The 15,887-nt window shown below is 58.6% G+C and overlaps 1 protein-coding gene across 1 annotated transcript; it reads left to right on the top strand.

Moving 5' to 3' along the window:
• Positions 1-3,901: 3,901 nt before the first annotated feature.
• On the top strand, positions 3,902-14,889 carry Idh2 (isocitrate dehydrogenase (NADP(+)) 2). Its single transcript, XM_070043296.1, has 11 exons — positions 3,902-4,069; positions 9,800-9,891; positions 10,820-10,985; positions 11,229-11,389; positions 11,467-11,610; positions 12,088-12,224; positions 12,388-12,539; positions 13,138-13,250; positions 13,364-13,461; positions 13,547-13,639; positions 14,025-14,889. The coding sequence occupies exons 1-11, from the start codon at positions 3,952-3,954 to the stop codon at positions 14,110-14,112; spliced, it is 1,362 nt and encodes a 453-aa protein (XP_069899397.1). The 5' UTR covers positions 3,902-3,951; the 3' UTR covers positions 14,113-14,889.
• The last annotated feature ends 998 nt before the right edge of the window (positions 14,890-15,887 follow it).

Genomic DNA, 15,887 nt, shown 5'->3' with positions numbered 1-15,887 from the left:
TCTCAGCCTCCTAAGTTGCTACCATTACAGGGATGAGCCACCAGAGCCAAGCCTAAACAAGATTTAAAAGATGTGTGTGTGTGTGTGTGTGTGTGTGTGTGTGTGTGTGTGTGTGTGTGTGTGTGTGTGTGTGTGTGTGTGTGTGTGATGAATGAAATGAAATCACTAGAAATGCAGCTTGGTGCCTCGTCCTGACTCTGGCCCCGACCTTCCCCGCTTTCCTGGCAGTTCATCGGTGGGAAAGGTGGCAGGGTCCCAGCAGTCTTCCAGTGTGAGAAGCAAATTTCCCAGGGCCGGGTCACTTTGCTCTGGTCTTTGTCCTGTGTCTGCTTCTGGAGCCCTGGGCTTCTTCCAGCCCGCTGTGGGTGCCCTCCCCCTCTTACCTCACTTCCTCTCCCCGAGTTTTAAAAAGCCATAGAAGGGAAAGCCCTCATTTAAAGGAAGCTACCAGAAAGTCTGGCCTGGGCATCTGGACTGAACTTACCATTGGTTTTTAGCTGAAGGTGTGTAGCTGGGCGCCGAGGCTGAGGTTGGAAGCCAACCCAGCCAGGAAGGTCAGGGAGACGCCAATCTCCCATGAACCACCAAAAAAGCCGGAAGTGGAGGTGGAGGTGTAGCTCCAGTGGTCAAGTCCTGGCTTTGAGCACGAAAGCTTAGGGACAGTGCCAGGCCTTGAGTTCAAGTCCTAGGACACACACACACACACACACACACACACACACACACACACACGCCATGTATCTGTGTTTTAAATTAAAAAAAATTTTTTTTTGAGATAGGGTCACATACGTTCAAGATTCAAGACTGGCCTTTAGGGTTGTATCCCTCATTCCCAACCAGGACATACAAATCTGGAGAGCACCCAGACCCTGGGTTCAAGCACTAATACCAGCACACAGACAAACTCACAAAAACAAAATAAATCCAGAACCGAGACTCAGATCCCAGTCCATCAGAAAGTGAGAGGAAGGGCGAGGCTAGGAGCAGGCTTCTTTTCTTTCTTTCTTTTTTTTTTTTTTTTTGGGTCCGGTCGTGGGGCCTGAACTCTGGGCCTGGGCGCTGTCCCTCAGCTCTTCAGCTCAAGGCTAGTGCTCTACCACTTGAGCCACAGCGCCACTTCCGGTTTTTTTCTTTTTGCTTATGTGATGCTGAGGAATAGAACCCAGGGCCTCAGGCATGCAAGGCAAGTGCTCTACCACTGAGCCACCTTCCCAGCCCAGGAGCAGGGTTCTTGAGAAAAGCAGGAGGATGGTGGTAGAGGACGAGGCCGTGGGTGGCACATGTGATCCTGGTTTTACTGTTCTACCCAGTGGCAGCTACTGCGGGTGTCTGGGCTGCGGGGTGGCTGTAGAGGACTCTGCTCTGGCAGGAAGGTGTTAGGAAACGTGGCAGGCAGATCAGGTGGGGCTAGGGACCAGTCAGATGGCAGGAAGCCAGTGGGGACCCATAAATAGCTCTCCCCCACGCCTGCTCCCCTCCAATCTTCCCATTTCTAATAATGGCATTGCTGTTCTCCAGCCCAGGAATGAGGTCTGAGTCACTGTTCTCCGCCGTGGCTGGGTCCAGGCAGCTGCCCAGGGACTCTGCAGTCCACCCTTCTTTTGTTTTTGGCCAGTCCTGGGGCCTGAACTCAGGGCCTGAGCACTGTCCCTGATCTCTTCTTTTCTTTTCTTTTTTCCTCAAGGCTAGCACTCTACCCCTTGAGCCACTTCTGGCTTTTTCTGCTTATGTGGTGCTGAGGAATCGAGCCCAGGGCTTTGTGCATGCTGGGCAAGCGCTCTACCACTGAGCCACCTTCCCAGCCCAAGGCCTATCCTTCTTGGATGAGCTAGGACCCAAGTTAGGTCCAGAGACTGTCCCTCACCTCTCAGTGCCAAATATCACCCTCTGTTTACAGACACCCCACAAAATAAACGCCCTAGTACTGACACACAAACACAACACCCTTGGCCTCTCTGCTCTACAGATGTGAACACTGACCTCTAGAGGCGCCAGTGGCTCACGCCCGTTATCCTAGTAACTCAGGAGGCTGGTTCAAAGCCAGCCTAGGCAGGAAAGTCCATGAGACTCTTATCTCCAATAAACCACCAGAAAACTGAAAGTGGAAATGTGGCTCAAATGGTAGAATATTCGCCTTGAGCTGAAGAGCTGAGGGACAGCGCCCAGGCCCAGAGTTCAAGCCCCATAACTAACAACAACAAAAAAATAGGGCTGGGGAGGTGACTCAGTGGTAGAGTGCTTGCCTTGTATGCACGAGGCCCTGGGTTCAATTCCTCAGCACATAAGCAGAAAAAGCTGGAAGTTGCCCTGTGGCTCAAGTGGTAGAGCGCTTGCCTTAAGCTGAAGAGCTGAGGGACAGTGCCCAGGCCCAGAGTTCAAGCCTCAGGACCGACAAAAAAAGAAAACAAGAGTCTTATGGACTTTCCTGCCCCTGCTGCTTTGTGGGGTGATCCTCAGATCTCAGCCTCTGCAGCAGCAGCTAGGTGACAGGCGTGAGCCACGGGTGCTCGGCTTCCAGTATTTTCTTTTTTTCTAAGACCAGGATTTGAACTGAGGGCCTGACTCTGACACCCACAGGCTGGTGCTCTACTGCCTGAACTACGCCTTCAGCCCCTCTACCCGTGTTTTTTTTTTTTTTTGTCGGTCATGGGGCTTGAACTCCAGGCCTGGGCGCTGTCCCTCAGCTCTTCAGCTCAAGGCGAGCGCTCTACCACTTGAGCTACAGCGCCACTTCCGGTTTTCTGGTGGTTTATTGGAGATAGGAGTCTCATGGTCTCTCCTGCCCGGGCTGGCTTTGAACCGCGATCCTCAGATCTCAGCCTCCTGAGTAGCTAGGATTACAGGCGTGAGCCACCAGCGCCCGGCTTCTACCCGTGTTTTACGTGAGAGAATTGAGAGAATAGGGAAAGGGAAAGGGAAAGGGTTTGGTGGGGTACACACTGGCTCCAGACCAGGACTTTGACAGAGGCTTAGACTTAGCGCGGTTCTAATGCAGCCCCTGTGGGTGCACTTGAATGGACTCCAAAACCAGAGCCACAGTTCTGTTTGCCTGATTGTCCTGGAGGGAAGCTTTGAAGTCAGTTCAAGGTCACCTTCCTGGGGCAGTTCCACCTGGCAGTGTTTATTATGAGGCTGTGTGTGTATGTGCATGTGTGTGTGCGCATGTGTGCGGGCACGCATGTGGGTGGCTGGGGACACTGGACAGAAAGGTTGCTCCTATTTGGATTGAGTCTATGCAACTGGGAACGCAGGATTTGTGGGGGTTTTCGAAACACACCGGCAGCCCTTGTGGGCTCTCACTGTAGAAAGCGGCCGGGCGGGAGCCAGCTGGTGGCGGTGGCCAGAACGCCGGGTGCTGCCAGCCTTCCCACCCAAGCCCATAAAAATGGGCAGGGCTGGCTGCAGCCAGGGTTGGCTTGCCTGGCGAGCAGGAGGTCCCGAGGGGGCCGGGGCTTGCTCCTTGGGACTGAGGCCCCGTGTTGGAGCCTGGGCTCGATCCTGAGGACGGAGGCCCCTTGTTGGAGCCTGGGCTCGATCCTGAGGACGGAGGCCCCGTGTTGGAGCCTGGGCTCGATCCTGAAGACGGAGGCCCCGTGTTGGAGGCCGGGGCCACACAGCCTCCCCACGCGGAACTCGAGGGCTGTGGCATAGTTTCCGGGGACTCCTGGGCCGCAGCCGCGCTCACCGCGGAGAAGAGGCGCGGGCCGAGCCGGCTGTGGTTCCGGGACGCTGGGCTCCGGTGGGGCGCGAACCCGGGAGGCCCGGGGAGGGCGGGGAGCCGGGGGAGGCGGGGCCGAGCCGGGGGAGGGCGGGCGGGGGGGGGGGGAGCCCGGCCCGGCCCCGCCTCCCCGGCGAGGCCCAATAAGGCCGCGGCCCGCGGCCCCGCCCCGCGTGCGGGAGGCCCGGCCCGGCCCGGCGCGCGGATCCGGCCCTGGCCCTCGCCGCGTCGGGATGGCGGGCTTCCTGCGGGTCCTCCGCTCGCTGCGCGCCGCCCCCGGCTGCGCGGGCCCCGCCTGGGCGCCTGCGGGCCTCTGCGCCCGGAGCCCGGCGGAGCCGCCGCGGCGCCACTGTGAGTGCGCGGGGGACGCGGGCGGGGGCCCCACGCGGGGATCGGGGGCGCGGGGGCCCACGCGGGGATCGGAGGACGGGGGCGCGGGGGCCCACGCGGGGATCGAGGGCGCTGGGGACGGGGACGGGGGCTCCACGCGGGGGTCGGGGGCGGGGGACGGGGACGGGGGCTCCACGCGGGGGTCGGGGGCGCGGGGGACGGGGGCGGGGGCTCCACGCGGGGATCGGGGGCGCGGGGCTCCACACAGGGGCGGGCGGCGAGGTGGGGGCCGCAAGGGCGCGGGCGATCGCCGTCGGGGCCGGGCCCGGGGCCGCCCAGCGCCCCCGGCGTTCCGGGAGGGGGGCTCCGGACGCCCCGCCCCGCGCCCCTGGGTGGACCCGGCGGGGGGACGCGGCTCCCGGTCCCCGGCCTGCCTCGCACTCACCCGGTCCCGGGCCCCCGGCCCCGCCCCCCGGGCCCCGCCCCGCGCTCACCCGCCCCTCGGCGGTTATTTTCGGAGCCCTATCCGACAGCTGGCCCGGGACCCGCCTTTGTGTGGTCGCCGCTCCGCCCCGCCGGCCCCGCCGCGGCGCGGGAGGCGCTTCCCGGCCTCGGGACCCGCCGCCCGCCGCCCTCCCCTCTCCTCTCCCCTCCCTCCCACTCCTCATTCCCCCCTCCCCCCCACTCACTGTTTGGGTCTGGGAATCCACCCCGGACCTTGCGCGCATGCCCGCCGCGCCCCTGCCCGGCCCGATCCCCCGATCCCAGACCCCCGATTCCCGGTCCCTGGACCCCAGATCCCCGGATCCCCCGATTCCTGGATCCCTGGATCCTCCGATTCCCCATCCCGGCCCTGGCTCGCTCCGCCGGCTGTCGTGGTGCGGGCCGAGCCCCGCTGGGGAGGCCTCCGTCCTCCTTCACGCTGGGGAGGCCTCCGTCCTCCTTCCCGCTGGGGAGGCCTCCGTCTTCCTTCCACTGCCTCTACTTCTAGACTCGTCGCACCGCGGCTTCGCCCGGGCCTCGGGTCGTTTTAAATTGTATTTGTTTTTCATCGGTACTGGGACTTGAACCCCGGCCGGCGCGTCCTGAGCCTCTGTGCTCGGCTGGCGCTCTGTCCCTGGAGCCGCAGCCACAGCCGGCTTTTTTCTGAGTAGTTTCTTGGAGATAAAGAGCCTCGCAGACCTTTTCTGGCTGGCTTTGAACTGCGATTGTTAGAGCTCAGTCTGCTGAGCCGCCACCCGAGCGGCCAGGCCAGGACCACAGGCATCTCTCCAGTTCTTCCTTGCACTGTTAAAAGGGGAAAGACAAAAGGACGGAGGACCTCGCTGACCATAGTGCCGGGCTCCAAGGAGGACGTGCCAGGGGCTCATGGGAGGGAGCCGTCAGCTGCAGCTTCTGAAAGTCTCAGGCCGGGTGGAGGAAGGGTTGTCAGCACCTGCTGCCCAGGACTCCGGCACTTGGGACTTGGCGCAGCCGCTGGGGACAGGATCCCTGGCATTCCCCTCACCGACAAGGAAAGAATATTTTTTGGCTAGCCTGGTCTTGTGACTTTGCTGCCGGTCAAATTCCAGCCCAGGTCTCTTTCTAACCAGGCAGCCTCCAGCCAGGGTGGCTGGTGGCTCTGCGCGGTGAACCGTTGCAAGAAAGACTTAGCCTGCCTGCCCTCATCCTCTTCCTGGCCGGGTCACCGCAGACCTTGCTGTCTTCCTGAATGCTCAGTTCCCAGATGTTCTGTCCGGTGTGGAGACCTCCTGGGCCCCTGGGGCTGGGAGCAGGCAGTGTGGAAACTGCCCCTCAGTGCACTAACCTTGGAAGAAAAATCAGGAGTGGGTTTATACTACAGATGAGCTCATGCTAAAAATGCCAAAGCGTTGTTATTTTATTTTTTGTTTTGTTTTCCAAGACTCAGACTCCAATTCCATTATCTGACCCTTTTAAAAGCTCAGGGGGGCTGGGAAGGTAGCTCAGTGGTAGAGCACTTGCCTTGCAAGCATGAGGCCCTGGGTTCGATTCCTCAGCACCACATAAACAGAAAAAAGCCGGAAGTGGCGCTGTGGCTCCAGTGGTAGAGTGCTAGCCTTGAGCTGAAGAGCTGAGGGACAGCGCCCAGACCCAGAGTTCAGGCCCCATGACTGGCAAAAAAAAAAAAAAAAAAAAAAAAAAAAATAAAAGCTCAGGGGCTGGTTCTCTACCACGGGAACCACACCTCCAAGACCACTTTTATTTTGAAGTACTTGCATCCTGGGACCTTGCAGTGCTAGGCATGAACTATACCGCTCAGCTACATCCTCGGTCCTTTGATACTTTGAGGTAGGCTCTCCTAAAGTTGCTCAGCCAGGACTTTACTAGTGATGAATTCCTCCTTGGCCTTCTCAGCCGCTGGGGTTGATTGCAGGTGTGAACTACTGCATCTGGCTGCATTTCTTTTTTTCTTTCTTTTTTTTTTTTTTTTTTTGGTGTTGGAGATCCAACCCAGAACCTCACACGCACCAGGCACACTCTAGCACCAAGCCACACACCCCAGAGCGCATGGCAGATAGGAACGGTGGGAGGGCTGTCTGCTTCTCCGGGGTAGTGAGCCCTTTCGAGGCAGGGCTGCGGTGGGCCTGGGCTGCGTTCTGCTAGCCAGGCCTGCCCAGCCTCCGTGTGGCACCGGCTCCAGCAGGGCAGCTGGTGGGAGAGGTGGCAGCATGCTGAGAGGAAACAGGGCAGCCCTGGCCCTAGACCATGTCAACCTTCATCTAACCTTCAGCTGTGCCCTAACAGGTGTTCTGTTTCCCTGTTGTTCAAGCCAGATGCTGTGCAAAGTGCGGGGGATAGGACTGGGAATATAAGCAGGACGGATCCCATCCCTCAGGGAGCTTTGGAGGCCCTGGAATCCCAGCTGCTCTAGCTGCTTGGGAGGTGGAGGGGCTGGTGGGCGAGGCTGGCGGGAGCAGAAGTTAGTGAAATCTTCTATCAAAAAGGAAACACAGGCTGGGCGCCTGTCATCCTAGCTACTCAGGAGGCTGAGATCTGAAGATCGAGGTTCAAAGCCAGCCCAGGCAGGAAAGTCTGTGACACTCTCATTTCCAATGAACCACCAGAAAACCAAAGTGGCGCTGTGGCTCAAGCGGTAGAGCGCTCCCCTTGAGCTGAAGAGCTGAGGGACAGTGCCCAGGACCAGAGTTCAAGCCCCACGACCGACAAAAAAAAAAAAAAAGATCATGGAGGTGTCTGGGCTGCCTTCCGGCGGGGGGGGGGGGGCTCCAGGAGAAACAGGGCTGCTTTAAAGTCCTTCCCCCAGCTGGGGAAGAGGCCCCATGGGCCTCTCGTGACTGGTCTCCTTCTGTCCTACCCCCTTCCCCTTGGGACAGTGTTGGAAATTGCTGGTGGCTTCTTCCTCTTAGGAGTGTGCAGCCACCCTTGTCCTTGAAAGGCAGAGTGTGACAATGCCCACCATGCCGGCCAAGCCTCCACAGGGCCTCAAGCTCCCATGATCTGGGGCTACCTGGAGCATGGGAGGCCGGCTGGGAGAAGGGGGGCGCTCACGCACCTGGCCTTGCCCCAGGGACTGGCCTCTGCTGTGGGGTCCCTTCTTCAAGACAGGACTCGATTGTTTTTATTTGTTTAAGTGGGTCTGTATTTATTTGTTATGTACTGGGACATAGAACTCAAGGCCATGAGCAAAAGCAAGCACTCTACCATTTAATCACACCTTCAGTCCCGACAATCGACAATCGTGTGTGTGTGTGTGTGTGTGTGTGTGTGTGTGTGTGTGTGTGTGTGTGTGTGTGTGTGTATCTGTGTCTGTCATTGTGGGGCTTGAACTCTGGGCCTGGGCCCTGTTCCTGAGCTCTTCAGCTCAAGGTGAGCACTCTGCCTCTTGAGCCACAGCACCACTTGTGGTTTTCTGGTGGTTAATTGGAGATAAGAGTCCCACGGACTTTTCTGCCCGGGCTGGCTTTGAACCGCCATCCTCAGATCTCAACTGCCTGAGTAGCTAGGATGACGGGCATAAGCCACCAGTGACTAGCTAAATGATCAGATTTTTTTTTTTTTTGGGTCTGGTCGTGGGGCCTGAACTCTGGGCCTGGGCACTGTCCCTCAGCTCTTCAGCTCAAGGCTAGCGCTCTACCACTTGAGCCACAGCGCCACTTCCAGCTTTTTTTTCCCCTGCTTATATGTTGCTGAGGAATTGAACCCAGGGCCTCAGGCATGCAAGGCGAGTGCTCTACCACTGAGCCACCTTCCCAGTCCTGTATATTAACCTTTTTCAAGAGTGTTATTCACTAGTGTTAGACATGTTTAGTGTGCCCAGATGTACCAGCCATCTCCAGAACTTTCTCATCTTACAAAATTGAAACTCTATATCCATCCAACATTAACTCCCTACCCCACCCCATGCCCGCCTGGCTGCACCACTCCACTTCTGTTTGTGAATTTGACTCTTAGGTGACTTACGTAAGTGGAATTGTATAACTTTGTCTTTGTGATGAGTCTGTGTAACAACACAATGTTCCCAAAGGCCTTCACTGCTAGAAAGGGCCTTATTTATTTATTTACTTATTTATTTATTCGGTGTGCTGAACTCAGGGCCTGGGTTCCTGTCCCTTAAGCTTTTTTGCTCTAGGGTGGCACTCTACCACTTAAACCACACTTATGGCTTTCTTGGTGGTTAATTGGAGATAAAGAGTCTCACAGAATTTTTTTCTGCCCAGGCTGGCTTCCAACCACAGTCCTCAGATCTCAGCCTTCTGAATAGCTGGGATTACAGGCGCAGGGACCCAGCTTTGTTTTTGCTTCAGTACTAGGAATTGAACTCAGGGCCTCAGACGCCCTGGACACGTGTTCCGCTGTGGAGCTGAGCTGTGTCCCCAGCCCAGCCCGAGGCTTGTATTCCACAGGCTTCTGTTTTCTGTCCACCTGTCGGCTTGTTGTCCATGTCTTCCTACTGTGCTTTCAACCCTGGTCTGCTTTGCGCTCTCCGAGGGTGTGTGCAGGGGGGTGGAGGTGCTGCTTGGAAAAGGGCTGCGTTCTCTGCTGGGTGTTTCCTGGCCGCTGCGGGTCTGAGCCTCCCTGTAGTGTTGCCCCAGGCCGCGGGCAGGGACACGGGCTGCTGTCCCATCTGCGCTGATGCATTAGCCTCCCGCCTCCCGCCTCCCTGGGTTTCCTAGACTTGGTTTTCCTCACAAGTCAGACTTCTCTCAAAGAGCCTATTGGTGCCTGCTCTGCTCTCCTCCCTTCCGGCTCAGGACCCCACACGGCCACCTGCTGGCTTTTTTGCTATAGACTAACTCTCGTGTGAGGCGGCTTGAATCAGGGAGCACATGCCTGGTCCTGGTCACTGGGTGGTAAACTGAGCCTCAGTTTCTCAATCTTGAGAGAATGTTATTGGAAGGATACAGAGTTGCTGCTAGAAGTGCGGGAGGGAGAGCTATGGAGGAGAGGATAGGGACTCCATCTCCCTGCGCTCTATGAGGTTGTGGGCCCCCGAGGAGCAGCAGGGTGCTGCTTCAGGAAAGGCTGCGTTCCCAGCCTTGGGGGGCAGGGGCTCCTGGATTGCCTTTCCTCAATTTGATTCTGGACAAGGGCCCTGGCTAGGGCCTCTCCGTCTCTTGGTCTCTGCATATTCCTGGGGAGAGGATCTGAGGGGGCCGGACTGAGGTGGACATCACGGGGGTTCAGGGAGCTGCTTGTCCAGGAGGGGGAAGGGGGGAACGCTGTCCCCCTCCCACCTGCCCAGCTGTGACCTGCCCCGCCTGCTGCTAGATGCTGACAAGAGGATCAAGGTGGAGAAGCCGGTGGTGGAGATGGACGGTGACGAGATGACCCGAATCATCTGGCAGTTCATTAAGGAGAAGGTGCGGCCCTCGGGGAGAGGGGGGGGAGGGGAGGGGGGCAGAGGGGACGGGGGTGGGGGTGGGGGGAGGTTCCTCCAGGCAGGGGCTGAGGGTTTGCTCCCACGGGGTCTTTAGGCCCCCAGGACTCACTGGTTTTTGGAGGACAACAATGCTTTTACCTTCTGGCTGCACTTTCTTGTGCAGAGAATGAATTGGGGTGCGTGTGTGTGTGCGTGCGTGTGTGTGTGTGTGTGTGTGTGTGTGTGTGTGTGTGTGTGTGTGTGTGTGTGTGTGTGTGTCTTGAACTCAATGCTTATGTTCTTGCTTGGCTTTTCTGCCTTGCCTCTACTTCTGGCTTTTTGCTGGTTTACTGGAGATAGTCTCTTGGATTTGTCTGCCTGAATTGGATTCAAACCACAATCCTCAGATCTCAGCCTCCTGAGTAGCTAGGATGACAGGTGTGAGCCACTAGTACCCAGCTTCCACATACTTAGTTATTTTTGAGACCGGGTTTCACTTTCTAGCTGTCATGATCCTCCTAACTGAGCGCTGGGATTACAGGCATGCACCCCCATGCCTAGCTGTTGAGACCTTCACTTCTGATCGTGAAGGTCTCCAAGCACAGGGGTTCACTGTCTGGAGAAACCTAGATGGGTCGAGCCTGGGATGTGGCTCACTTGTTGGGCCCCAGCAGATGGTACAGGTAGGGGTTTGGCCCACGCAAGGGGCAGCGTGATCTGGAACTGATGTGCTCCAGTCTCTCTGGAGGCCAAACCGCTGGACAGGCTCCCGAGAGGAGGGGCAGGCCTCAGCCCTCTCCTGTGCCCTCTCCATGGGCCTTCCTTGACTCTGTCCTGACCGGGTGTTCCTGCCATAGTCCAGACTTCAGGTCTGCCCGTGAGGGGCAGGCTTGCAGCCAGGACTGAGGCACCGCCCGCCTGTCCCGCAGCTCATCCTGCCCCATGTGGATGTCCAGCTCAAGTACTTCGACCTCGGGCTCCCGAACCGTGACCAGACCAATGACCAGGTCACCATCGACTCCGCACTGGCCACCCAGAAGTACAGTGTCGCCGTCAAGTGCGCCACCATCACCCCGGACGAGGCCCGCGTGGAAGGTGCCAGGACACGGCCGGGCGCGCGCCAGGGATCCCCGGCTCTCCCTGCCAGCTGCTCGGGCTCAGCTGTGCCTGGGGTGGCATGGGGGCCAGAATGAGGGATGGAGGGTGGTTAGGGCTCACCAGACAGCTAGCTCTTTCCCTCCGCGTTGGACGTGGTGACGTGGAGAACGGGGCCCGCGGCCCAGGCTCAGCTCCATGCGCCCGCATCAGCCTCGCCCCACCTTGTCTCTGTCCTCACAGAATTCAAGCTGAAGAAGATGTGGAAGAGCCCCAACGGAACCATCCGGAACATCCTCGGGGGGACTGTCTTCCGAGAGCCCATCATTTGCAAAAACATCCCCCGGCTTGTCCCGGGCTGGAGCAAACCCATCACCATCGGCAGGCACGCCCACGGCGATCAGGTAGGCCGCGCTGGGAGACGGGGTCTCGTTCTGGACCCCACTCGAGCCCTGGCCTGAGCCCCCTCTCCTCTCCGCAGTACAAGTCCACAGACTTCGTGGTGGACCGGGCTGGCACATTCAAGGTGGTCTTCACCCCCAAGGATGGCAGCGGTGCCAAGGAGTGGGAGGTGTACAACTTCCCCGCGGGCGGCGTGGGCATGGGCATGTACAATACGGACGAGGTGAGCCCCGGGCCCCTCCCGGCCTTCCCTCCATCTCTGCAGCCCACCGCTCCTCTCCTGTGCTCCCAGGGCTCATCTCCTGCCTGCCTGGCTGCTTTATCTGAAGGGAGTGTTTACTTGGGTCACATGACTGTCTCTGATCCAATCACTGAGGCCTGGGGGGATGAAGGGCTCTGATTGGATACATTGATTGGTGAAGGCAGTAGTACAGGTGAACTGGTAGCCGTGGGCCTACCCCTGCCATCTGGTCCAGGAATTGAAGGAGGAGGAGAGCCTTCCAAAGCAAAGGTGGAGAGGTTGCTTGCTTGCTCCCAGCAGTGTGGTGGGGGGATCATAGACCAGCCATCATCGCAGACACCCACTCCTCGGTGGCTGGGGTTGAGTGGTATTTTGGAAGGAACTGGTCCGGGAACATGGAGGAGAGCTGGCGGAGCCCGGCTGGCACGCCCTGGCAGCTTGCACCTGCTCTTCCTGCAGTCCATCTCGGGCTTCGCCCACAGCTGCTTCCAGTACGCCATTCAGAAGAAGTGGCCGCTGTACCTGAGCACCAAGAACACCATTCTGAAGGCCTATGACGGGCGGTTCAAGGACCTCTTCCAGGAGATCTTTGACAAGTAACAGCCTCTTTCTTTGCTGCTTCCCGAAGATAGCCTCCTCCCTCCCGGGTGTGGGGAGTGGGGTCCCGGTGCCCTGGGCTCCACGCTGAGGCTCGGGGAGGGGTCCCTAACCTGCCAGCCTCCCGCCCTCTGCTCGCGCAACAGGCCCTTTTGCTCCCAGGCACTATAAGACCGACTTCGACAAGAACAAGATCTGGTATGAGCACCGGCTCATCGACGACATGGTGGCTCAGGTGCTCAAGTCCTCGGGCGGCTTTGTGTGGGCCTGTAAGAATTACGACGGAGACGTGCAGTCAGACATCTTGGCGCAGGGTACGCCGGGAGGACCCCGGGCCTCTCATGGGCTCGAGGCAGCCCGGCCTGCACAGTGACACACTGTCTCAAAAACCAAAAGCCCACCAAGAACCATGGCTCACCGACACAGGTGGCCTGACGAGGGGCAAGCAGAAACTCAAAGACAAATCCTCTTCGTGTTTGCAAGGCACCCACTCTGTCTTCCTGGGTGTGCGGGCGTGCTTATTTTGGTGCCGCGGAGTTGTTCTTGCGGCTCCCGAGCCCTTGATCACGGGAGAGACCTTGTGAACTGACTTCTGGAGTTGAGAAACTTTGGAAATAAATCACAAGGCTCGAAAGTAGCCCCAAACCAGCAGAGATAGCCTCGGAATTAGCCAGTGCTCTAGTTTTCCTTCTTCTTCTTGAAACGGCCCCCCTGGGAGCTACAGGAAGGCGTCTGGGGTCTAGGACCTTGGAGCGTGCCAGGCTCGGGGGTACCTAGAGGTGGGGATGTGTATTAGCATGCCAGCGCCGCTGGCTGGCAGCCTGTGTAGTCCAGGTCCTCGCGGCTGCACCGGGGCAGGGCTGGGGCGCCAAGCTCAGCCAGGGCTGACAGGAGGCTCTTCCTGCCGCTCAGGCTTTGGTTCTCTGGGTCTGATGACGTCCGTGCTTGTCTGCCCCGATGGGAAGACGATCGAGGCGGAGGCTGCCCATGGGACCGTCACCCGCCATTACCGGGAGCACCAGAAGGTGAGGGAGGGCCCGCGGTACACGGGGACCCCAGAGCCCAGCGCCCCTGGCCCTGTCGGATGGCTGGGAGCCGGCGTCCACACAGGCTGGTGACCTGTGACCCCCGTCCCCAGGGCCGGCCTACCAGCACTAACCCCATCGCCAGCATCTTTGCCTGGACGCGGGGCCTGGAGCACCGGGGCAAGCTGGACGGGAACCAGGACCTCATCAGGTGAGACGGAGGCCAGGCCCGCGCCAGGGCCCGCCCGCTGCAGGGTCTCACCTGCATGCCCCACCCCCAACTTCCACCTCTGTAGGTTCGCTCAGACCCTGGAGAAGGTGTGCGTGGAGACCGTGGAGGGCGGAGCCATGACCAAAGACCTGGCCGGCTGCATCCACGGCCTGAGCAAGTGCGTGGTCTGGGGCGGGCAGCAGGCAGGGCTGAGCGCAGCCGGCTGGGTGGAGCTGGGGAGCCCTCGGGGACAAGGGTAGCTGCCGAGGGCCTGGGGCAGGCCCAGCGCTCCACCCAGATCTTCCATCCTGGCCATCACTGTGGCCCAGCTCTTCCCAGGACAGCTTGCATCCAGGTGCTGGTCACATAGACAAAAAGACCGGCCTTCCCACGTGCCTGTGGAATCTGCGGTGCTCCTCTGCTCTTGGGTAGTGAACCACAGATTCCCATGGCCCGTGGCAGCCAGGAGAGGGCCATGCGGGGGCTCTGCCCTAGCGGGGTCTGGCCAATGGCCTTGGGGAGGAGTGAGCAGCCCCTGATGTTCCCTGGCGTTCCCTTGGCAGCGTGAAGCTGAATGAACACTACCTGAACACCACAGACTTCCTGGACGCCATCCAGAACAACCTGGACAGAGCTCTGGGCCAGCCCTAGGGGAGGCGCCGCCCGGCTGCACACTGCCGGCTGCCAACCGGGACTTGCACCAGCCCCGGCCCGGCCCGGCCCGGCTGCAGGCTCTCCCCACCGGTGCTAGGGCTGAGCCGCACAGCCCGGCTCTTTGGAGTTCTTTCTAGGAGAAATCTGTTTTTCATGAGATGTTTTCAAAAGAGTGCCTTTCTCCCCAAGTGCCGCCCCTCCCCCCCCCCCCCCCCCCCCCCGCAGTGCCCCACATTGCCCTTTTTACTACCTTGAACACACGCGGTCCTATTTAGCTACTAAAAAGCTCTTCACAAAACCGTCTGCTGTGTGTTCCTGAGGGGAGGGGGCAGCTGGGGCAGCAGCCCTCAGAGGGACAGACCAGGGTGCCCCCTCCATTAGGGGGTGACTGTGGGACCCGGCACCAGGCCAGGCCCACAGCTCCCTGGTACCTCCCAGCATGGTCTCTTACATCTGGCTTTCTACTTGGGGATCATCCCAGCGTCCCAATCATGTGGATATCTGTATTTGTCTGTGTGCCAAGGCTGAGGCTTGAATTCAGGGCCTGGGCACTGTTCTGGAACTTTTCCACTCAAGTCTACCACTTGAGCCACAGCTCTGCTTCTGGCTTTTTTTTTTTTTTTTTGATGGTTGATTTGAGAATCTCATGGACTTTCCTGCCCAAGATGTCTTTGAACCATGATCCTCGGATCTCAGCCTCAGGAGTTGCTAGGATTACAGGTGTGATGCACTGGTACCCAGATCTGGATATTAATAAATGTCACCTGGTCTCTATTTGCCCTTTTCTCTGTGGTAACACCAGGTTCCCTGGGTGCCAGCTGTGAAGGGTGACTGGGCCCCAGCCCCTGGGATTCGTATGCACCATGCTTCATAAAACCAAAGAGTAAGGTGATTATAAAAAAAGTCACCCTAAAAGCACATGCTAGACTGGGAATATGGCTTAGTGATAGAGTGCTAAATAGCATGCAAGAGGCTCTGGGTTCAATTCCTCAGTACCACATACACAGAAAAAGCCAGAAGTGGCGCTGTGGCTCAAGTGGTAGAGCGCTAGCCTTGAGCAAAAGCAGCTCAGGGACAGCGCTCAGGACCCCAAGTTTAAGCCCCAGGACTGGCGGGGGGGGAGTCCTGGCAAACAAAATTGAGTAACTCCCCCCCCAACCCAGGGTCTGCCTTTGCATATCCCAGGTGGTACTTTCCCACTGAGCTGCATCTGAGTCCAGTAATTTGTACTTAATAGTACAGTCAGCCCTCCACACACACAGACTCTGCCTGAGGTCCACCAACCTCAGAGTGAAAATATTTGTAAAGACCCAGGTGTGGTGCCTAGAATCGCAGCACTCACGAGTTTGAGGCTGTCCGGGGTCATGTAGTTCATAGTGCTGTCTCAAACAGATGAGAGTAAGACATGCCTACGCTGGGCATGGCTCAAGTGGCAGAGCACCGCCTATCAAGCTTCAATCCAACTTCATCCCCGCCAGTGGTAGACAGGACAGTGCATGTAGGCTCTGTTCTACAGAGGACCTGGTCACCTTTAGATTTTGGTACCCTCAAGGTATGGGGGGACCCTACCACCAGCCTCCCCTAAATACCAAGGGACTACTTAGCAGCCAAAGTTCGCTCCTGCTTCTGTGCTGTGGCCCAGGCCTCCCCCATGCCGGGAGCCCCACTTGCTCAACTTCCTCCGGGGTATGGGAGGAGCTGGGGCTTCTGTCCTGGGGTAAAGGGGTGGGAGTTGGGGACCTTAGCCTGTACCCTTCTGCCACTGCCACAGC

The sequence above is a fragment of the Dipodomys merriami genome, unplaced genomic scaffold (genome assembly GCF_024711535.1).
Source record: "Dipodomys merriami isolate MVZ:Mamm:240054 unplaced genomic scaffold, mDipMer1.0.p SCAF_33, whole genome shotgun sequence".
Classification (NCBI taxonomy): domain Eukaryota; kingdom Metazoa; phylum Chordata; class Mammalia; order Rodentia; family Heteromyidae; genus Dipodomys; species Dipodomys merriami.
This window is presented reverse-complemented; position numbering and strand designations above follow the sequence as displayed.